The 22,466-nt window shown below is 40.6% G+C and overlaps 1 protein-coding gene across 1 annotated transcript in view; it reads right to left on the bottom strand.

Moving 5' to 3' along the window:
• The window catches only part of LVRN (laeverin), a 73,352-nt gene extending 60,133 nt beyond the window's left edge, over positions 1–13,219 (bottom strand). The window contains exon 1 of the mRNA XM_025388134.1: positions 11,944–13,219. Within this exon, the coding sequence (XP_025243919.1) occupies positions 11,944–12,638 (695 nt within the window). The 5' untranslated portion in view covers positions 12,639–13,219. The remainder of the gene's footprint in view (positions 1–11,943) is intronic.
• Between the last annotated feature and the right edge of the window lie 9,247 nt (positions 13,220–22,466).

Here is a 22,466-nt window from a genome sequence, read left to right as displayed (position 1 = left end):
GAGGGTTATACCTTGTCAGAAGGAGGAGGGGAGAAAGTAGACTCTTGCCTTCTCCATTTGTTCTTTTCTCTGTCTTCCCCCACCTACCTCCCTGCATTATAAGGACTGTCCACTCTCCTCTACTATATAGCAAGTGCTCTTATCAAAAAGGGGGGGGGGCACGGTGGCTCACGCCTATAATCCCAGCACTTTGGGAGGCCGAGAAGGGTGGATCACGAGATCAGGAGATCGAGACCATCCTGGCTAACACGGTGAAACCCCGTCTCTACTAAAAATACAAAAACTTAGCCAGGTGCGGTGGCGGGCCCCTGTAGTCCCAGCTACATGGGAGGCTGAGGCAGAAGAATGGTGTGAACCTGGGAGGCGGAGCTTGCAGTGAGCTGAGATTGCGCCACTGCACTCCAGCCTGGGCAACAGAGGGAGACTCAGTCTCAAAAAAAAAAAAAAAAAAAAGGGTGGGGGACCAGATTGGCACCTGTCCTTCTAGCTAGTCAGGAGGCTGAGACAAGAGGATCACTTGGGCCTGAGAGTTTGAGGCTGCAGTGAGCTATGATCGTACTCCTGTACTCCAGCCTGGGTGACAGAGTGAGATCCCATCTCGGGAAAAAAAAAAAGGCTGGAGAACTAAGGCTGTCTCAATATTTTCAAAAATCAATCAATATAATACCTATATTAACAGGCTTAAGAAGAAAAAAAATCACATGATTATATCAATTTATGCAGAAAAGGTGTTAGAAAAATTCAACATGCATTCATGCAAAAAAAAAAAAAACTCTCAGAAAAAAACATGAATAGAAGACAACATTCTCAACTTGATAAAAAACATATACAGAAACCTACATTTAATATTATACTCAGTAGTAAAGGCTAAAAACTTTCCCCCTAAAATGAGGAGAAAAAAGCAAGAATGTTCATTTTTACCACTCATGTTTAACATAGTGCTGGAAGTTTTAGCCAACACAATAAAGCAGGAAAAGAAAATAAATGGCAGATAGATTGAAATGGAAGAAATAAAACTGTCTCTATTTGTTGACAACATGATGGTCTATGTAGACAATTCCAAAGGCTCTACAAAATAAAAAACACAAAGCTGTAGATCTCATGAGTTCAGCAAGGGAACAGGATACAAGATCAACATACAAAGCAGTTTTTCTATATAGTAGCAACAGACATGTAGAAAACCAAAATTAAACATATAATACCATATACTATTTCTGAAATAAACTTAAATATTTGAGTGTGAATCTAACAAAACATGTAGGCTTTGTATGCTAAAAATGATAAAATTCTGATGAAATAAATCAAAGATCTAAATAAATGGACATTTCATGCTCAGAGAATGGAAGATTAAGGATAGCAAAGCTATCAATTCTCCCTAAATTTACATAAAGGTTTAACATAGGTCCTATCAAAAGCCTAATAAGATTTTTAGTAGCTATATATAAGAATATCATAAAATATATAAGGAAAGGCAAAGGAACTAAAATAGTTAAAACAATTCCAAAAAAAGAAGACAATTTCAAGACTTAATGTATAGCTACAGTAAGCAAGACTATGTAGTACTGGCAGAGGAATCAACACCTATGTTGATGAACAGAATAGAAAATCCAGTAATAGTGTGGCCAACAGATTTTTGACAAAGGTGCAAAAGCAATTCAATAGTGGGAGGATAGTCTTTTCAACAAATGATGCTGGAAAAAAAATGGATATCCAGAGGCAAAAGAATTAACCCCAACCTAAACATAACATCTTAAAAAATTATCAAAGTGGATTATAGATTTAAATGTAAAACACTTTTAGAAGACAATATAGAAAATCTGCAGAACCTAGGGCTTGGTGAAGGGGTCTCAGGCATGACACCAACAGCATGACCCATTAAAAAATAGACAAACTGGAAACTGGGCACCAAGATGGCTGAACAGGAACAGCTCCAGCCTCCAGCTCCCAGTGTGAGCGACACAGAAGACGGGTGATTTCTGCATTTCCAACTGAGGTACTGGGTTCATCTCACTGGGGTGTGTTGGACAGTGGGTGCAGCCCAATGAGCAAGAGAAGAAGCAGGGTGAGGCATTGCCTTACCCAGGAAGTGCAAGGGGAAAGGGAATTCCCTTTCCTAGCCAAGGGAAACCGTGACACACAACACCTGGAAAATCGGGTCACTCCCACCCTAATACTGGGTTTTACCAAGGGTCTTAGCAAATGGCACACCAGGAGATTATATTCTGCGTCTGGCACAGAGGGTCCCATGCCCACGAGGCCTCCCTCATTGCCAGCACAGCAGTCTGAGATCTAACTGCAAGGTGGCAGTGAGGCTGGGGGAGGGGCGCCTGCCATTGCTGGGGCTTAAGTAGGTAAACAAAGCAGCCGGGAAGCTCGAACTGGGTGGAGCCTACCATAGCTCAAGGAGGCCTGCCTGCCTCTGTAGACTCCACCTCTGAGGACAAGGCATAGCCAAAAAAAAAGGCAGCGAAAACCTCTGCAGATGTAAATATCCCTGTCTGACAGCTTTGAAGAGAGTAGTGGTTCACCCAGCATGGAGTTTGAGATCTGAGAATGGACAGACCATCTGCGCAAGTGGGTCCCTGACCCCTGAGTAGCCTAACTGGGAGACATTCCCCACTAGGGGCAGACTGACACCTCACACCTCAGAGGGTTGGGTACACCTCTGAGACGAAGCTTCCAGAGGAACGATCAGACAGCAACATTTGCTGTTCAGCAATATTCACTCTTCTGTAGCCTCCGCTGCTGATACCCAGGCAAACAGGGTCTGGAGTAGACCTCTAGCAAACTCCAACAGACTTGCAGCTGAGGGTCCTGGCTGTTAGAAGGGAAAATAACAAACAGAAAGGACATCCACACCAAAACCCCATCTGTATGTCACCATCATCAAAGACCAAAGGTAGATAAAACCACAAAGATGGGGAAAAAGCAGTACATAAAAGCTGGAAATTCTAAAAATCAGAGTGCCTCTCCCCCTCCAAAGGAATGCAGCTCCTCACCAGCAATGGAACAAAGCTGGATGGAGAATGACTTTGAAGAGTTGAGAGAAGAAGGCTTCAGACAATCAAACTTCTCCAAGCTAAAGGAGGAATTACAAACCTAGTGTGAAGAAACTAAAAACCTTGAAAAAAGACTTGATGAATGGCTAACTGGAATAACCATTGTAGAGAAGACCTTAAACAACCTGATACAGATGAAAACCATGACATGAGAAATACATGACAAATGCACAAGCTTCAGTAACTGACTCGATCAACTGGAAGAAAGGGTATCAGTGATTGAAGATCAAATGAATGAAATGAAGCGAGAAGAGAAGTTTAGAGAAAAAAGAGTAAAAAGAAATTAACAAAGCTTCCATGAAATATGGGACTATGTGAAAAGACCAAATCTATGTCTGATTGGTGTACCTGAAAGTGACAGGGAGAATGGAACCAAGTTGGAAAACACTCTGCAGGATATTATCCAGGAGAACTTCCCGAACCTAGTAAGGCAGGCCAACATTCAAATTCAGGAAATACAGAGAAGGCCACAAAGACATTCCTCGAGAAGAGCAACTCCAAGACACATAATTGTCAGATTCACCAAAGTTGATGAAGGAAAAAATGTTAAGGGCAGCCAGAGAGAAAGGTCAGGTTACCCACAACAGGAAGACCATAAGACTAACAGTGGATCTCTCGGCAGAAACTCTACAAGCCAGAAGGGAGTAGGGGCCAATATTCAACATTCTTAAAGAAAAGAATTTTCAACCCTGAATTTCATATCCAGCCAAACTAAGTTTCATCAGTGAAGGGGAAATAAAATCCTTTACAGACAAGCAAATGCTGAGAGATTTTGTCACCACCAGGCCTGCCCTACAAGAGCTCCTGAAGGAAGCACTGAACATGGAAAGGAACAACCGGTACCAGCCACTGCAAAAACATGCCAAAATGTAAAGACCATCAATACTAGGAAGAAACTGCATCAACTAACAGGCAAAATAACCAGCTAACATCATAATGACAGGATCAAGTTCACACATAACAATATTAACCTTAAATGTAAATGGGCTAAATACTCCAATTAAAAGACACAGACTGGCAAATTGGATAGAGTCAAGACCCATCAGTTTGCTATATTCAGGCAACCCATCTCATGTGCAGAGACACACATAGCCTCAAAACAAAGGGATGGAGGAAGATCTACCAAGCAAATGGAAAACAAAAAAAGGCAGGGATTGCAATCCTAGTATCTGATAAAACAGGCTTTAAACCAACAAGATCAAGAGAGACAAAGAAGGCCATTACATAATGGTAAAGGGATCAATTCAACAAGAAGAGCTAACTATCCTAAATATATATGCACCCAATACAGGATCACCCAGATTCATAAAGCAAGTCTTTAGAGACTTACAAAGAGACTTAGACTCCCATACAATGATAATGGGAGACTTTAACACCCTACTGTCAACATTAGACAGATCAACAAGACAGAAAGTTAAAAAGGATATCCAGGAATTGAATTCAACTCTGCATCAAGCAGACCTAATAGACATCTACAGAACTCTCCACCCCAAATCAACAGAATATACATTCTTCTCAGCACCACATTGCACTTATTTCAAAATTGACCAATTAGTTGGAAGTAAAGCACTCCTCAGCAAATGTACAAGAACAGAAATTATAACAAACTGTCTCTCAGACCACAGTGCAATCAAACTAGAACTCAGGATTAAGAAACTAAACCAAAACCACTCAACTACATGGAAATGGAACAATCTGCTCCTGAATGACAACTGGGTATATAACGAAATGAAGGCAGAAATAAAGATGTTCTTTGAAACCAATGAGAAAAAAGATACAACATACCAGAATCTCTTGGACACATTTAAAGCCGTGTGTACAGGGAGATTTATAGCACTAAATGCCCACAAGAGAAAGCAGGAAAGATCTAAATTTGACACCCTAACATCACAATTAAAAGAACTAGAGAAGCAAGAGCAAAAACTTTCAAAAGCTAACAGAAGGCAAGAAATAACTAAGATCAGAGCAGAACTGAAGGAGATAGAGACACAAAAAACCCTTCAAAAAAATCAATGAATCCAGGAGCTGGTTTTTTGAAAAGATTGACAAAATTGATAGAATACTAGCAAGACTAAAAAGAAGAAAAGAGAGAAGAATCAAATAGACACAATAAGAAATTATAAAGGGGATATCACCACCAACCCCACAGAAATACAAACTACCATCAGAGAATACTATAAACACCTCTATGAAAATAAACTAGAAAACCTAGAAGAAATGGATAAATTCCTGGACACATACACTCTCCCAAGACTAAACCAGGAAGAATTTGGATCCCTGAATAGACCAATAGCAGGATCTGAAATTGAGGCAATAATTAATAGCCTACCAATGAAAAAAGTCCAGGACCAGACGGATTCACAGCCGAATTCTACCAAAGGTACAAGGAGGAGCTGGTACCATTCCTGCTGAAATTATTCCAATCAATAGAAAAAGAGGGAATCCTCCCTAACTCATTTCATGAGGCCAATATCATCCTGATACTAAAGCCTGGCAGAGACACATACACAAAAAAAGAGAATTTTAGACCAATATCCCTGATGAACATTGATGCAAAAATCCTCAATAAAATACTGGCAAACCAAACCCAGCAGCACATCAAAAAGCTTATCCACCATGATCAAGTGGGTTTCATCCCTGGGATGCAAGGCTGGTTCAACATATGCAAATCAATAAACGTAATCCAGCATATAAACAGAAGCAAAGACAAAAACCACATAATTATCTTAATAGATGCAGAAAAGGCCTTTGACAAAATTCAACAGCCCTTCATGCTAAAAACTCTCAATAAATTCGGTATTGATGGAACATATCCCAAAATAATAAGAGCTATTTATGACAAACCCACAGTCAATATCATACTGAATGGGCAAAAACTAGAAGCATTCCCCTTGAAAACTGGCACAAGACAAGGATGCCCTCTCGTCACCACTCCTATTCAACATAGTTTTGGAAGTTCAGGCCAGGGCAATCAGGCAAGAGAAAGAAATAAAGGGTATTCAATTAGGAAAAGAGGAAGTCAAATTGTTCCTGTTTGCAGATGACATGATTGCATATTTGGAAAACCCCATCGTCTCAGCCCCAAATCTCCTTAAGTTGATAAACAACTTCAGCAAAGTCTCAGGATACAAAATCAATGTGCAAAAGTCACTAGCATTCTTATATACCAATAACAGACAAACAGAGAGCCAAATCATGAGTGAACTCCCATTCACAACAGCTTCAAAGAGAATAAAATACCTAGGAATCCAACTTACAAGGGATGTTAAGGACCTCTTCAAGGATGACTATAAACCACTGCTCAATGAAATAAAAGAGGACACAAACAAATGGAAGATCATTCCATGCTCATGGATAGGAACAATCAATATCGTGAAAATGGCCATACTGCCCAATGTAATTTATAGATTCAATGCCATCCCCATTAAGCTATCAATGACTTTCTTCACAGAATTGGAAAATACTACTTTAAAGTTCATATGGAACCAAAAAAGAACTCGCATTGCCAAGGCAATCCTAAGCCAAAAGAACAAAGCTGGAGGTATCACGCTACCTAACCTCAAACCATACTACAAGGCTACAGTAACCAAAACAGCCTGGTACTGGTACCAAAACAGAGATATAGACCAGTGGAACAGAACAGAGTCCTCAGAAATAATACCACACATCTACAACCATCTAATCTCTGACAAATCTGACAAAAACAGGAAATGGGGAAAGGATTCCCTATTTAATAAATGGTGCTGGGAAAACTAGCTAGCCATAAGTAGAAAGTTGAAACTGGATCCCTTCGTTACACCTTATACAAAAATTAATTCAAGATGGATTAGAGACTTAAATGTTAGACCTAAAACCATAAAAACCCTAGAAGAAAACCTAGACAATACCATTCAGGACATAGGCATGGGCAAGGACTTCATGTCTAAAACAGCAAAAGCAATGGCAAAAAAGCCAAAATGGACAAATGGGATCTAATTAAACTAAAGAGCTTCTGCACAGCAAAAGAATCTACCATCAGAGTGAACAGGCAACCTACAGAATGGGAGAAAATTTTTGCAATCTACTCATCTGACAAAGGGCTAATATCTAGAACCTACGAAGAACTCAAATTTACAAAAAAAAAAAAAAAAAAAAAAACCCATCAAAGAGTGGGCAAAGGATATGAACAGACACTTCTCAAAAGAAGACATTTATGCAGCCAACAGACACATGAAAAAATGCTTGTCATCACTAGCCATCAGAGAAATGCAAATGAAAACCACAATGAGATACCATCTCACACCAGTTAGAATAGTGATCATTAAAAAGTCAGGAAACAACAGGTGCTGGAGAGGATGTGGAGAAATAGGAACACTTTTACACTGTTGTTGGGACTGTAAACTAGTTCAACCATTGTGGAAGACAGTGTGGCGATTCCTCAAGGATCTAGAACTAGAAATACCATTTGACCCAGCCATCCCATTACTGGGTATATACCCAAAGGATTACAAATCATGCTGCTATAAAGACACATGCACAATAGTGCTTACTGCGGCACTATTCACAATAGCAAAGACTTGGACCAATGCAAATGTCCATCAGTGACAGACTGGATTAAGAAAATGTGGCACATATACACCACGGTATACTATGCAGCCATAAAAAGGATGAGTTCATGTCCTTTGTAGGGACATGGATGCAGCTGGAAACCATCATTCTCAGCAAACTATTGCAAGAACAGTAAACCAAACACTGCATGTTCTCACTCATAGGTGGGAATTGAACAATAAGAACACTTGGACACAGGAAGGGGAATATCACACCCCAAGGCCTGTCCTGGGGTGGGGAGAGGGGGGAGGGATAGCATTAGGAGATATACCTAATGTAAATGACAAGTTAATGGGTGCAGCACACCAACATGGCACATGTATACATATGTAACAAACCTGCACATTGTGCACATGTACCCTAGAACATAAAGTATAATTAATAAAAAAACAAGTATATGGGAAAAACAAAAAAAAATAGACAATTTGGACTTCATCAAAATTAAATTGAAACTTTTATTTAAAACTTTTATTCTCTGAAAGACCTTATTAAGATGATGAAAAGACAAGCTATAAGCTGGGAGAACGTATTTGCAAATGATATATAACTCACAAAGGACTTAGATCTAGAATATATAGAGAACTTCCAGAATTCAACAGTAAAAAATAAAATCTATCAGAAAATAGGAAAAGGCATGAAAAGACATTTCACTGACTGATACACAGATGGCAAATAAGCACACAAAAAGACGTTTAACATCATTAGTCATTGGAGACATGCAAATTAAAACCACAATGAGATATTACCATACACCTATCAGGACAGCTAAAATATAGTGACAAAACCAAATGATGGCCATGATACAGAGGACCTCTATCACTCATATATTGCTGGTAGGAGTATAAAATGGTATAGCCACTTTGAAAAACAATTTGGCAATTTCTTAAGAACTAAACATGCAACTACCTCATGATCCAGCAATGATAATTGTGAACATTTGTCCCAATGAAATGAACACTGTGTTCATACAAAAACCTGTACAAGTGCTTTGGGAGGCAAAGATAGCAGGATCCCTTGGGGCCAGAAGTTTGAGGCTAGCCTGGGCAACATAGAGGGATCCTGCCTCTTAAAGAGAAAAACCTGGACACAATTATTCATAAAAGATTTGTTTGTAAAACCAAAAACTGGAAACAACCAAAATACCACTCAATAGATGAATGACTAAATAAACTTTCATACATCCATACTATGGAATAGTACTTAGCAATGAAAAGACTCAAACTATTGATGCATACTTGGATGGATCGCAAGGGCATTATGCTGAGTTAGAAAAACCAGTCTCTAAAGGTCACATGCTATATAATTTCATTTATAGAACATTCTCAAAATGACAAAATTACAAAGATGGAGAACAGATTAGTGGTTGTCAGGAGTTAGAGATGATTAGGGAGTGGCATGAGTGCATATAAAGAAGTATGGGAATGATCTTTAAGGTGGAACAGTTCTGTATCTTTATTATGGTAGTTTTTGCACAAATATATGCATATGATGAATGACATAAAAACATATATATGCATAATATCAATGTCAAATTCTTGCTTTTGATATTATACTATAATTATGTAAGATAAACTAGATGAAGTGCACCTAGGACCTCTCTATGTTATCTTTGCAACTTCTGGTGAATCTATAATTATTTCAAAATAAAAAGTTAGAAAAAAGGATGAGATACCGTATTCGTCCGTATTCATGCTGCTATGAAGAAATACTCAAGACTGGGTAATTTATAAAGAAAAGGGGTTTAATTGACTCACAGTTCTGCATGGCTGGGAAGGCCTTGGGAAACTTATAGTCATGGCAGGAGATGAAGGGGAAGAAAGGGGAAGAAAGGCACTTTCTTCACAGGGCAGCAAGACAGAGTGAGCGCAAGCAGGGGAAATGTCAGATTCTTATAAAACCATCCGATCTCATGAGACTCATTCACTATCAGGAGAACCCCATGGAGGAAACCACCCCCTTTTTCCAATTACCTCCCACCAGGTTATGGGAACTACAATTCAAGATGAGATTTGGGTGGGGACACAACAAAACCATATCAGGTGCCTATAGTAGGCATCAGAATTAACTGAGACAATTGTCAAAACATATAAATTTCTAAACCCTATTCTAAACTCACTGATCTATAATTTATTTTTGCTTGTTAAAAACTTTTAATTCTAGTAAAATACACATAACATAAAGTTTATCACTTTAACCATTTTTAAGTGTATAAGTTCAGTAGTGTTAAGAACATTCACACTGTTGTCAATCTATCTCCAGAACTCTTATCATCTTACAAAACTACAATCTATACCCACTAAGCAATAACTCCCCACTCCCCAGCTTTGCCTTCTCCTCTGGGAATCTTCTTAGACTCATATATACCAGGAACTTGGCAGGTTCCGTGTTTAGATAGCAAAGAAGCTGATCATAATGATAATCTGACCTAAGGATAGCAGTTACCACTACCCAGGTTGTATGTGTCACTGTGTACTCCCTTTTTCATTTAATTCTCACAGTACTCTAATAGTTGACAATTATTGTATCTATTCTGTGAATGAGGAAACAGACTCAGAGAGGTTAAGAGACTAGCTCAATTGACACAGCTCAGGTTCAAACTTAGGCCTGCTGGGCTCCCAGAATCTGGCGTACCACAAGCCATCCTTCTGTTGCAGGTTCTTCATGACTCTGGCTTCAAGCTTAACCTTAGTTGTCTTTTCCTTGTGGTTTCAGAAGCAGAGACCCAGAGAGTAACAACTCTTCCAAAACATCACAGTTTTGGAGACTAACCTTGGTTTATGAACATCTGTAGAACTTTATTAAGATTTCTTCTTGCTTGAATTTTAATGTTCTGAAAATATGGTTTCTAGTTAACACTAGAGTTAGCAACACAATAGAAAAATTGAATGGGACTTTCCTTTCCCATTTTTGCAAGCTTGTCTGGGCCATAGTCCCACTGAAACAGGACCAAGGAAGAGGTAGGTGAACAGAGGAGGATTTACCGACCTACAGCAAGAAAAAAAAAAAGTCAGATATGTAGGTAAAGTGTTTCTATTTTTTCCTCTGAAATACTTTGCACCCTGACCTACACAGTAATTTCAAAAGATTCCTTCACAAGTTGAGTAACACATCATCTGAATAAGAAAATTTCAAAACTAGTTTTTCAAGCATTGATGTATTGTTTAAAAGAAAAACCAAGCATGCTGCCCTTAAAAACAAAAGTTATAGATTATACATCCACGAGAGCAACTCTTTAAATTTATTTTAAAAACCTTTGAAATTTTGAAAGTAGTGCAGGAGATGGTGTAGGGTGTAATTTAGTGGGATTCTTTCCCTCAGAAAACATCTGAGAACATTTTCTCTAATAATAAAGGGCAAAGTACATGCAGTTGTGTTCGGCGCAAATGCTCCACCAGTGTGTGAGTGGACAAAGAGATCGCCGGTTGGAAAAAAAATAAATTTTGATATCTCCCACTTAAGCTATTTCCCCGGCGTTCGCCGGAGGACAGTATTGTGGTCTCAGAGCATGGAAAGAGACAATTCTTCTTGTGCAGGGGCAGGAAACTTCCCGTGTAGGAGATATTATCTCAAATGAGTGTAAAAAGAACACATGTCTGCATTTCTAACAAGCTCCCTTACCGCTGCTGCTGGTCCAAGGACCAACCTTTGAGGGGCAAGGGGTTTGTTGAATGGGGTGAAGAAATTTCCTGCTAGAGAGGAAAGGTGCTTTCTGAAGAAAACGATAAGCTTCTGGGGTACCAGCGACCTAAAAAGGGGCAGCAATAGAAGCAAACTGGATGAGCAGATACAGGGTTGAAAACTGGCCAGAGGAAGGACCGCGGTCTCCGCCGTCTCTTTATTCGGAGTAAGGTTTTAGGAAAAGGGAGAAAGGAGGCGCTCGCCCTCTGTTTGGCTTTGAAAGAAAACGTCGCGGTGTCTGATGTTCCCCTTCCTGTGTCCAAGTGTTCTCATTGTTCAGTTCCCACCTATGAGTGAGAACATGAGGTGTTTGGTTTTTTGTCCTTGTGAGAGTTTGCATTAGGAGATATACCCAATGTAAACGACGAGTTAATGGGTGCAGCACACCAACATGGCACATGTATACATATGTAACAAACCGGCACGTTGTGCACATATACCCTGGAACTTAAAGCATAATAAAAATTAAATAAATAAATAAATAAATAAAACGTCGCAAGGGGATTCTTTGGAAAAGGCAGCAGACGCGCACCTGGACATGGTAGTCAGCTGGACCCGCAGCCTGCACCGGGACGCAGGGGCGGGGGCCGAAAGGGCCCACGGGCTGTACAGCCCTTACCTGCGCTCGCCCTGGTCGGTGTAGACGTTGAGGAAGAGTCCCTCCTTGAGGTCTTCATACACCAGGCCGGAGAAGCTGAGCTGCAGCTCGTAGCTGCTACCAGGTTTCAGGGGCTCACTGAGCTCCAGCACCATGTATTCCGTGTCCACCGCGAACCACACGTCGTCCACAGGCACGCGGCCCACTGTGGCGTTCCCAGTGCCCGGGGACAGGGGGCCCCGCACCTCGGCGCGCTCGCAGTCCTGTAACAGGCTATGCAGCAGCAGGCGAGAGGTGGCCACCGTGCAGCGCACCGTGATGTTCACGCGGCCAGTGAAGAGCAAAGACCCGGCCGGAAGGTGGTCGGGCCTCAGCTGCGGCCACAGCTCCAGGTCGTAGTGCAGCGGCACGAGCCAGGGCGGCAGGCGTAACTGGTCCCAGGGCCCCGGGGGTCGCCAGTCGCTCGGGGTGGTCGTCACCGCTAGCTCGCGTGCACTGCTGGGTTTCGGGGTCCGCGTCGGCTTCTGCCTGAGGGGAGGGGAGGACTCGGCTTCCGAGTCCCCGAGTCCAGGCAGCCCCGAAGGTGGGACGCGCTCGCAGTGGCCGTACAAGGCGGCGAGTACGGCCAGCGCCAGCAGGAGGGCGGCTACCAGCCCCGCCAGCAGCAGAGCCACCGCGCGGCTCACATAGAAGCCTGAGTTGGAAGGGGGCCCCATGGCAGGGACCGGCTTCGGGCGCGAGGCAGGAGCTCAGAGACTGTGGCAGCTGTCAAAACCCCGGCCAGGGTATTCAGTGCTGGGACCCCTGCCCCTCCTCTCTTGTAACGTGCCTCTTCCTCCTGGAAGAGCCTGGACGGACTGGAACGCAGCAGACAGCGGTTGGGACCATGGCTTCCCCCTCCCAGCTAATCAGACACAGGTCCCAGCCTATCCACTCCCGCCCCCTGCCAGCGCCAGGGAAGAGGCGGACCTGGCGCACCCAGGAGCTTACCCCTTTGGGTTCGAAGAGAAAGACCCCACGGAAGATGCCTCCAGGGTCGGCACGGGGCGGGGGCGTTCAGGCCAAACTCGAATTCGTACACCTTAAAAGTGGATATTTGGATGAGGGATGTGCCCCGGTACGGTTTCAGGTGGTGTCAGAAAGGGGACAGGTACGGAGCACCTCTATCTCCAAGCCAGCGACGAGCCACCAGCAACACACCTGCTTCACCGCCAGGCGGGGTTTCGTGTGCTAGGGGGTGGTAAGGGCTAGAGGACCAGGATATTTGGGAATGCGTTCGGAAATGACCCTGCAGGGCGTCGGCTGCGCCGTCTGAACAAATTTCTGGAGCCAAAAGTGTAGCCCTAACGTCGCTTCCTAAATAAGCCCGGGAGGCATGCGGCCCAGGCAGCGAAGGCGAAGATGGAAACAACGTCCTGGTTTCCAGAGCTTATAAAACCAGGCTGGAGGAAGAGGCGACTAAGTGCTAGGTAGCCTGGCGTCTGCGTCTCCGGGTGAAGTGGGGTTGTGGGGCAGAGCAGGGTTAGGACCACGTTACCACAGGAAGGGGTGGCGGGATGGTTTTTCTTAGCTCTGCAGCTGCCGGGGGCTGGGATTTCCCTTCCTGAAGCTGGGGTAGAGGGGACACCTGCTTTCAAAACCGGCCTGAATCAAGCAAAGAGAATAAAACAACTTGGCGGTCAGTGTTTCCACCTAGAAATTCCTGGGCTGGAACTGGTTTTTCCGGCAGTACCCTTGTCGCTGAAGCTTTCACATGTTTGACATGGCATATGTTTGCTATTTAGCTGGTGCCCCTGAGCGAATTCTTGGCTCTGCGCTGGATCTGGAGTCTGCGTTCATGCACGCTGGTGAATTGGAAATGAGATTGCAAACATCGGGAGGCACTGGGGACGGAAGGGAAGGTAGTTAGATCCCACTGCAAGTTGAAGATTTTAAACTATCCTGTCTTGAGACTGCAGTGTGTGAGAGTGTGTGTGTGTGTGTGTGTGTGTGTGTGTTACAGCGAAAATACAATAATTTTTTCCATAGCAGCTATAAAACGGTGTTCGCTTTACTACTGCTTTGACTGTATCTCATTTTCAATGAGGAAACCCTTTCGCCTGGGTTCGGAGATGGGGTAGACCATGGTGATTCTCCTGGGAAATGCGTGCTTTCTTGTTCCTTCAACTGAAGTGAATCACATGAACACCACCACCATCACCCTCTGGAATAAGACAGGGAAGTGGAAGAAGATTTGGCATCAAGCTCACGCAGATAGTTGTGCTATAATCTGTGGACCACTCCATATTAAGACCATATGACTTATTTTTTTGGATTTGCTTTCTTCAGAAACTTAAGGATTATATTTAAAAATAATTATGACCACATGCATCACTCTCAGAAGATCATGAATACAGCTGAGGGAGAAGCTCCATCTATTTCTATATACCTACCACAAGTTGTGCTGCCAGAATTGTGAGCTACTGCGCTAGCAGGGGCATCTCAGTTTAGATCATGTTCAGATTGGGATTGTGACAGCTGTGGCACTAATTAACTAATTACTGGCCTTAACAACCCGTGGACAATTTCTTGAAGGATTTCGAAGGATTTCCAGACACTCAAGGAAAGATAAAAAAGAAAGGTAGTCAGTAACACTATTATTTCAAACATATTAAAGGTATTCCCCTCAATTAAGTACATTAATTGTATATGGACATTAGCATTTAATTCTATTTTTCTAATATGATTAAAGAAATAGAGATTGGCTTCCACACAAAAAGTTTCAAAGTAATAGTCACACCAAATGATTCAGCAGTTCAAGTATCTTATTAAAGGGAAAATATTTCTGATAAATCATGTCACTCCAAAGACGTTGCAAAATAACATACTGGTTGAGTCAAGATTATAATAATAAAGAACTGGAAAAGTATTATATGAAATATTTGACATCTCAATGAAAAAGTAGTTCGGGAATATAGACCAGTTGCTAGGAAAACATTTTCTAGAGCTGCTCAGAAAATATGCTTATTCAGAGCAATGAAAACGGTGATTCTCAATTGGGCATAATTTTTGTGCCCTTGCCACTCTCAGCACCTCATTTGACAATGTTTGGAGATATTTTTGGTTGTCACAACTCAGGGGAGGAAGTGCTACTGGTATTTAGTGGGTAGAGGCTAGCTGTCCTCTAATAATGCACTGGACAGCCTGCCACAACAAAGAAGTATCCTGCCCAAAATGTCATTAGTGCTGCTGTTCAGAAATCCTGAACTAAAGCAATAATCCTTTTACATGCTACCCAGGTAAAACTTCAGCTTTGTATCTTGTGCTGCTGTTTACTTTTGTTGTTTATGTTTATACTTTGGCATGTCTATTATTTTTCCATCTTTATTTCTTGGTACTTATTATGAAACCCTATAATATTTTATTATATCTCTTAGACCACATAACTTGATTTTTCTTTTCTTTTTTGTTTACTCTGAAATTTTAATTTTTTGAGTGGGTAATATAAGTTTCAAAAATCAAAACAATATGAAATTTTTTTACTTTTTAATTATTATTTTTCCATAAGTTATTGGGGATACAGGTGGTATTTGGTTACATGAGTAGTTCTTTGGTGGTGATTTGTGAGATCCTGGTGCACCTATCACTCAGGTGGTATACACTGCACCATATTTGTTGTCTTTTATCCTTCACTCCCTCCCACTCTTTCCTGCGTGTTTCCAGAGTCCATTATATCATTCTTATGCCTTTGCATCCTCATAACTTAGCTCCCACATATCAGTGGGAACATACAATGTTTGGTTTTCCATTCCTGAATTACTTCACTTAGAATAATAGTCTCTTTCCATTCCTGAGTTACTTAGAATAATAGTCTCCAGTCTCATCCAGGTCATTCCAAATGCTGTTAATTCATTCCTTTTTATGACTGAGTAGTATTCCATTGTATATATACACTACAGTTTCTTTATCCGCTCGTTGATTGATGGGCATTTGGGTTGCTTCCATGATTTTGCAACTGCGAATTGTGCTGCTATAAACATGTGTGTGCAAGTATCTTCAATATGAAAATTTATACATTAAGATATCTTGCTTCCACCGCTTCCATAGTTAATCATTTTTAATAGTATTTTTGTGTGTAAACTTCCAGTGTTTCCTCATGCAAATCAAGAGAATAGAATTATATGCCCTTGTATTTCTCTCTTTCTTACAAGAAAAACAGTATACTATATTGTAGTTCCTCACCTGCATTTTCATTTAACAATATATTCTAGATATCTTTTCATATCAGTCCACAGATATATTTCACATACTTTTCTGCAGCTGTATAGTATTATATTGTACAGATATACCATTGCAAAGATTTCCCCAGTTTGGTTATTTGCATGGATTCACCAGACTCCACAGAGTATATTCATATAGGTGTTTATTTAAAGGCAAAGGATACGGTATAGCAAGAGAAAGAGAGTACAGGCAAGTACCGGAGGTTAGAGAGACATCCAATGTGCAAAGAAAGAAGAGCCCTTATTTGCACAAATGGCCATGCTGTGTCACCAACTTGAGCTACCAATCTCTGTGAGAGGAATCTTTTCTAGAAAGACCTTATAGTGAAATGGCCCAATGAGTTCTCCTTGCCCGCTGCCCAGATAGAGCTAATGTATCAAGACAGGAGAATTGCTGTAGAGAAAGAATTTAATTCACAGACAAACAGCTAAATGGGAGACTAGAGTTTTATTACTCAAATCAGTCACCTTGAACATTTGGAGACCAGGGCTTTTAAGGAGAATTTGGTAGGGATCAGGGAGTAGGGAGTGCCGATTGATCGGATCAAAGATGAAGTCATAGGGGCTGAAAGGGGCTTCTTCTTGCTGTCTTCTTTTCCTGGGTAGGATTGCAAAACTGGGTAGGCCAAATTACCAGTCTGGGTGGCACCAGCTAGTATCTCAGAACTTAGGGTCCAAAAAACATCTCAAGCACCAATTTTAGGTTTTGCAATAGTGATGTTATGCCTAGGAGCAACTGGGGAGGTTCAGAATCTTATGGCCTCTAGCTGCATGACTCCTGAAACAATAATTTCTTATATTATGGCTAATTGATTAGTCTTACAAAGACAGTGTGGTCTCTAGGTAAGAAGGAGGTTTATTTCATGAGGAAGTTATTATTATCTTTGTTTCAAAGTTAACCTATAAACTAAGTTTCTCTCAAAGCTAGTTTGGCCTATGCTCAGGAATAAACAGGGACAGACTGGAGGTTAGAAGCAAGATGGAGTTGGTTAGGTCAGATCTCTTTCACTGTCATAATTTTCCCACTGTTAGAATTTTTGCAAAGGCAGTATCAAAAGGTGAAATTACTAGTCCTTTAAGTAATCAAGCCAAGTTTTTCAGACCCATAAGTCCAGTTGCAAACCATCAAGTTTAAAAAACAACCTGGGAGGTTCCAGAGAGAATTTCAGACCTTCATCACCACATCAAAAACTGGCAGCTACTGGAAAGAGCAGAAAGGTGTCTGAGTCCCTTTAAAGCCTCACAGAATTGTCATTATTTGAACTATTTGGTAATTTCCTGGAAGACCTCATTTACAAGGCTGTCTTTATTTGATATACTCAGAGTTCATGCAGTGTGAACAGCCTTTCCTCAGGGTCATTGGTTGAAAACAAGAGGCAGTTGTTTAGCATTGCAACTACCTGAGATGGACAAACAACTGGGGTAAATAATAAACTCATTAAAAAGCTTAAAAAGAAAAGCTCAGGAATGAGATATCTGTAGGGGGCTTTGAAAAGCTCCAAAGTATTTCTGAAAATCTGTAAGACCATATACATATATAGAACTATACATATGACCAGGACTGTATATGTACTCGGGAAATACCTGAAAAGTCCCTAAGCTCTCACTTCTAGCTAACCTTGAAGCACTGCTAGAGCTGGATATGAAGACTAAGGTAGAGTTGTCAATTGCCTGCTAACTGTTGATGGGATGCCTCAGCACACACACAGAGCCCCTTCTCAAAGACTGGGAGATGACTTTTTGGTCCTAGGCACTTAAGGAAATCTCTGTTTAATTATCAGTTGACTACTAACCAAACTGAGCAAGGACATCAGTGGCCACCACAAGAAACCCTGGAGAAAGATAATCTGATTTTCAGAGTTGTCACATTATGTAAAATGTCATGTTTCCAACAAAGAAATGATGAGACATGCAAAGAAGCAAGAAAGTATGCCCATAAGCAGGAAAAAAGCAGTCAATAAGTGTGCCTAAGGAATGTCAGACACTAGACAAAACTAGACAAAGACTTTAAATTAGCTTTTTATTTTTTATTATACTTTAAGTTCTAGGGTACATGTGCCCAACGTGCAGGTTTGATATATAGGTATACATGTGCCATGTTGGTTTGCTGCACCCATTAACTCGTCATTTACATTAGGTATTTCTCCTACAGCTATCCCTCCCCTAGCCCCCCATCCCCCGAGAGGGCCCAGTGTGTGATGTTCCATGCCCTGTGTCCAAGTGATCTCATTGTTCAATTCCCACCTATGAGTGAGAACAGGCGGCATTTGGTTTTCTGTCCTTGTAAGAGTTTGCTGAGAATGATGATTTCCAGTTTCATCCATGTCCCTGCAAAGGACATGAACTCATCCTTTTTTATGGCTGCATAGTATTCCATGTGATGTGCCACATTTTCTTAATCCATTCTATCACTGATGGACATTTGGTTTGGTCCCAAGTCTTTGCTATAGTGAATAGTGCTGCAATAAACATACGTGTGCATGTGTCTTTATAGCGGCATGATTTATAATCCTTTGGGTATACATGCAGTAATGGGATTGCTGGGTCAAATGATATTCTAGTTCTAGATCCTTGAGGAATCACCACACTGTCTTCCCCAATGGTTGAACTAATTTACACTCCCACCAACAGTGTAAAAGCGTTCTTATTTCTCCACATCCTCTCCAGCATCTGTTGTTTCCTGGCATTTTAATGATCACCATTCTAACTGGTGTGAGATGGTATCTCATTGCAGTTTTGATTTGCATTTCTCTGATGACCAGTGATGATGAGCATATTTTCATGTGTCTATTGGCTGCATAATTATCTTCTTTTGAGAAGTGTCTGCTCATATCCTTTGCCCACTTTTTAATGGAGTTGTTTTTTTTCTTGTAAATTTGTTTGAGTTCTTTGTGGATTCTGGATATTAGCCCTTTGTCAGATGGGTAGATTGCAAAATTTTTTTCCATTCTGTAGGTTGCTTCTTCACTCTGATGGTAGATTCTTTTGCCATGCAGAAGCTCCTTAGTTTAATTAGATCCCATTTGTCCATTTTGGCTTTTGTTGCCATTGCTTTTGGTGTTTTAGTCATGAAGTCTTTGCCCGTACCTATGTCCTGAATGGTATTGCCTAGGTTTTCTTCTAGAGTTTTTATGATTTTAGGTCTGACATTTAAGTATTTAATTCACCTAGAATTAATTTTTGTACAAGGTGTAAAAAGAGATCCAGTTTCAGCTTTCTACATATGGCTAGCCAGTTTTCCCAGCACCATTTATTAAATAGGGAATCCTTTCCCCATTTCTTGTTTTTGTCAGATTTGTCAAAGATCAAATGATTGAAGATGTCTGGTGTTATTTCTGAGGCGTCTGTTCTGTTCCATTGGTCTATATCTCTGTTTTGGTACCAGTACCATGCTGTTTTGGTTACTGTAGCCTTGTAGTATAGTTTGAAGTCAGGTAGCATGATGCCTCCTGCTTGGTTCTTTTTGTTTAGGATTGTCTTGGCAATGAGGGCTCTTTTTTGGTTCCGTATGAACTTTAAGATTTTTAGTTTAGTTTTTGTGTTTAGTTTTTTTTTTTTTTTTAGAATTTTTAGTTTTTCCAATTCTGTGAAAAAAGTCATTGGCAGCTTGATGGAAGTGGCATTGAATCTATAAATTACCTTGGGCAGTGTGGCCATTTTCATGATATTGAGTCTTCCTATCTATGGGCATGGAATGTTCTTCCATTTGTTTGTGTCCTCCTTTATTTTGTTGAGCAGTGGTTTGTAGTTCTCCTTGAAGAGGTCTTTCACATCCCTTGTAAGTTGGATTCCTAGGTATTTTATTCTATTTGAAGCAGTTGTGAATGGGAGTTCACTCATGATTGGCTCTCTGTCTGTTACTGGTGTATAGGAATGCTTGTGATTTTTGCATATTGATTTTGTATCCTGAGACTTTGCTAAAGTTGCTTATCAGCTTAAGGAGATTTGGGGCTGAGATGATGGGGTTTTCTAAATATACAATCATGTCATCTGTAAACACGGACAATTTGACTTCTTCTTTTCCTATTTGAATACCTTTTTTTCTTTCTCTTGACTGATTGCCGTGGCCAGGACTTCCAACACTATGTTGAATGGGAGTGGGCATCCTGGTCTTGTGCCGGTTGTCAAAGGGAATGCTTCCAGTTTTCACCCATTCAGTATGATATTGGTTGTGGGTTTGTCATAAATAACTCTTAATATTTTGAGATACATTCCATCAATACCTAGTTTATTGAGAGTTTTTAGCATGAAGTGCTGTTGAATTTTGCCAAAGGCCTTTTCTGATGTATTGAGATAATCATGTGGTTTTTTTTCATTGGTTTTGTTTATGTGATGGATTACATTTATTGATTTGTGTATGTTGAACCAGCTTTGCATCCCAGGGATGAAACTAACTTGATCATGGTGGATAAGATTTTTGATGTGCTGCTGGATTTGATTTGCCAGTATTTTATTGAGGATTTTCACTTCTATGTTCATCAGGGATATTGGTCTACAATTCTCTTTTTTTGTGTATGTGTCTCTGCCAGGCGTTGGTATCAGGATGATATTGGCCTCATAAAATGAGTTAGGGAGAATTCCCTCTTTTTCTATTGATTGGAACAGTTTCAGAAGGAATAGTACCAGCTCCTCTTTGTACCTCTGGTAGACTTTTTTTGTGAATCTGTCTGGTCCTGGACTTTTTTTGGTTGGTAGGCTATTAATTATTGACTGAATTTCAGAACCTGTTATTGGTCTATTCAGGGATTCAATGTCTTCCTGGTTTAGTCTTGGGAGGTGTATGTGTCCAGGAATTTATCCATTTCTTCTAGATTTTCTAGTTTATTTGTGTAGTGGTGTTTACAGTATTCTCTGATAGTAGGTTGTATTTCTGTAGGATTGGTGGTGATATCCCCTTTATCATTTTTTATTGCATCTATTTGATTCTTCTCTCTTTTCTTCTTTATTAGTCTTGGTAGAGGTCTATCAATTTTGTTGATCTTTAAAAAAACCAGCTCCTGGATTCACTGATTTTTTTGAAGGGTTCTTGTGTCTCTATCTCTTTCAGTTCTGCTCTGATCTTAGTTGTTTGCCTTCTGCTTGCTTTTGAATGTGTTTGCTCTTGCTTCTGTAGTTCTTTTAATTGTGATGTTTGAGTGCTGATTTTAGATCTGTCCTTCTTTTTCTTGTGGTCATTTAGTGCTATAAATTTCCCTCTACAAATTGCATTAAATGTGTCCCAGAGATTCTGGTATGTTGTGTGTTTGTTCTCATTGGTTTCAAAGAACATCTTTATTTCTGCCTTCATTTCGTTATTTACCCAATAGTCATTCAGGAGTAGGTTGTTCAGTTTCCATGTAGTTGAGCGGTTTTGAGTGAGTTTCTTAATCCTGAGTTCTAATTTGATTGCAGTGTGGTCTGAGAGACAGTTTGTTGTGATTTCTGTTCTTTTGCATTTGTTGAGGAGTGCTTCACTTCCAATTATGTGGTGAGTTTTAGAATAAGTGTGATGTGGTGCTGAGAAGAATGTACATTCTGTTGATTTGGGGTTAGAGTTCTGTAGCGGTCTGTTAGTTCTGCTTATTGCAGAGCTGAGTTCAAGTCCTGGATATCCTTGTTAACCTTATGTCTCATTGATCTGTCTAATATTGTCAGTGGGTGTTAACGTCTCCCATTATTATTGTGTGTGAGTCTTAAGTCTCTTTGTAGGTCTCTAGGACTTGCTTTATGAATCTTGGTGCTCCTGTATTGGTTGCATATATATTTATGAGAATTCACTCATCTTATTGAATTGATACCTTTACCACTATGTAATGCCATTCTTTGTCTATTTTGATCTCTGTTTATGTAAAGTCTGCTTTATCAGAGACTAGGATTGCAATCCCTCCTTATTTTTGCTTTGCATTTGCTTGATAGATCTTCCTCCATCCCTTGATTTTGAGCCTATATGCGTCTTTGCGCATGAGATGGTCTCCTGAATACAGCACACTGATGGATCTTGACTCTATCAAATTTGCCAGTCTGTGTCTTTTAATTGGGACATTTAACCCATTCACATTTAAGGTTAATATTGTTATGTGTGAATTTGATACTGTCATTATGATGTTAGTGGGTTATTTTGCCCATTAATTGATGCAGTTTTTTCATAGCATTAATGGTCTTTACAATTTGGCCTGTTTTTGCAGTGACTGGTACTGTTGTTTCTTTCCATGTTTAGTGCATCCTTCAGGAGCTCTTGTAAAGCAGGCCTGGTGGTGACATAATCTCTCAGCATTTGCTTATCTGTAAAGGATTTTGTTTTTCCTT

This window comes from Theropithecus gelada, chromosome 6 (genome assembly GCF_003255815.1).
Source record: "Theropithecus gelada isolate Dixy chromosome 6, Tgel_1.0, whole genome shotgun sequence".
In the NCBI taxonomy this organism is placed as follows: Eukaryota; Metazoa; Chordata; class Mammalia; order Primates; family Cercopithecidae; genus Theropithecus; species Theropithecus gelada.
This window is presented reverse-complemented; position numbering and strand designations above follow the sequence as displayed.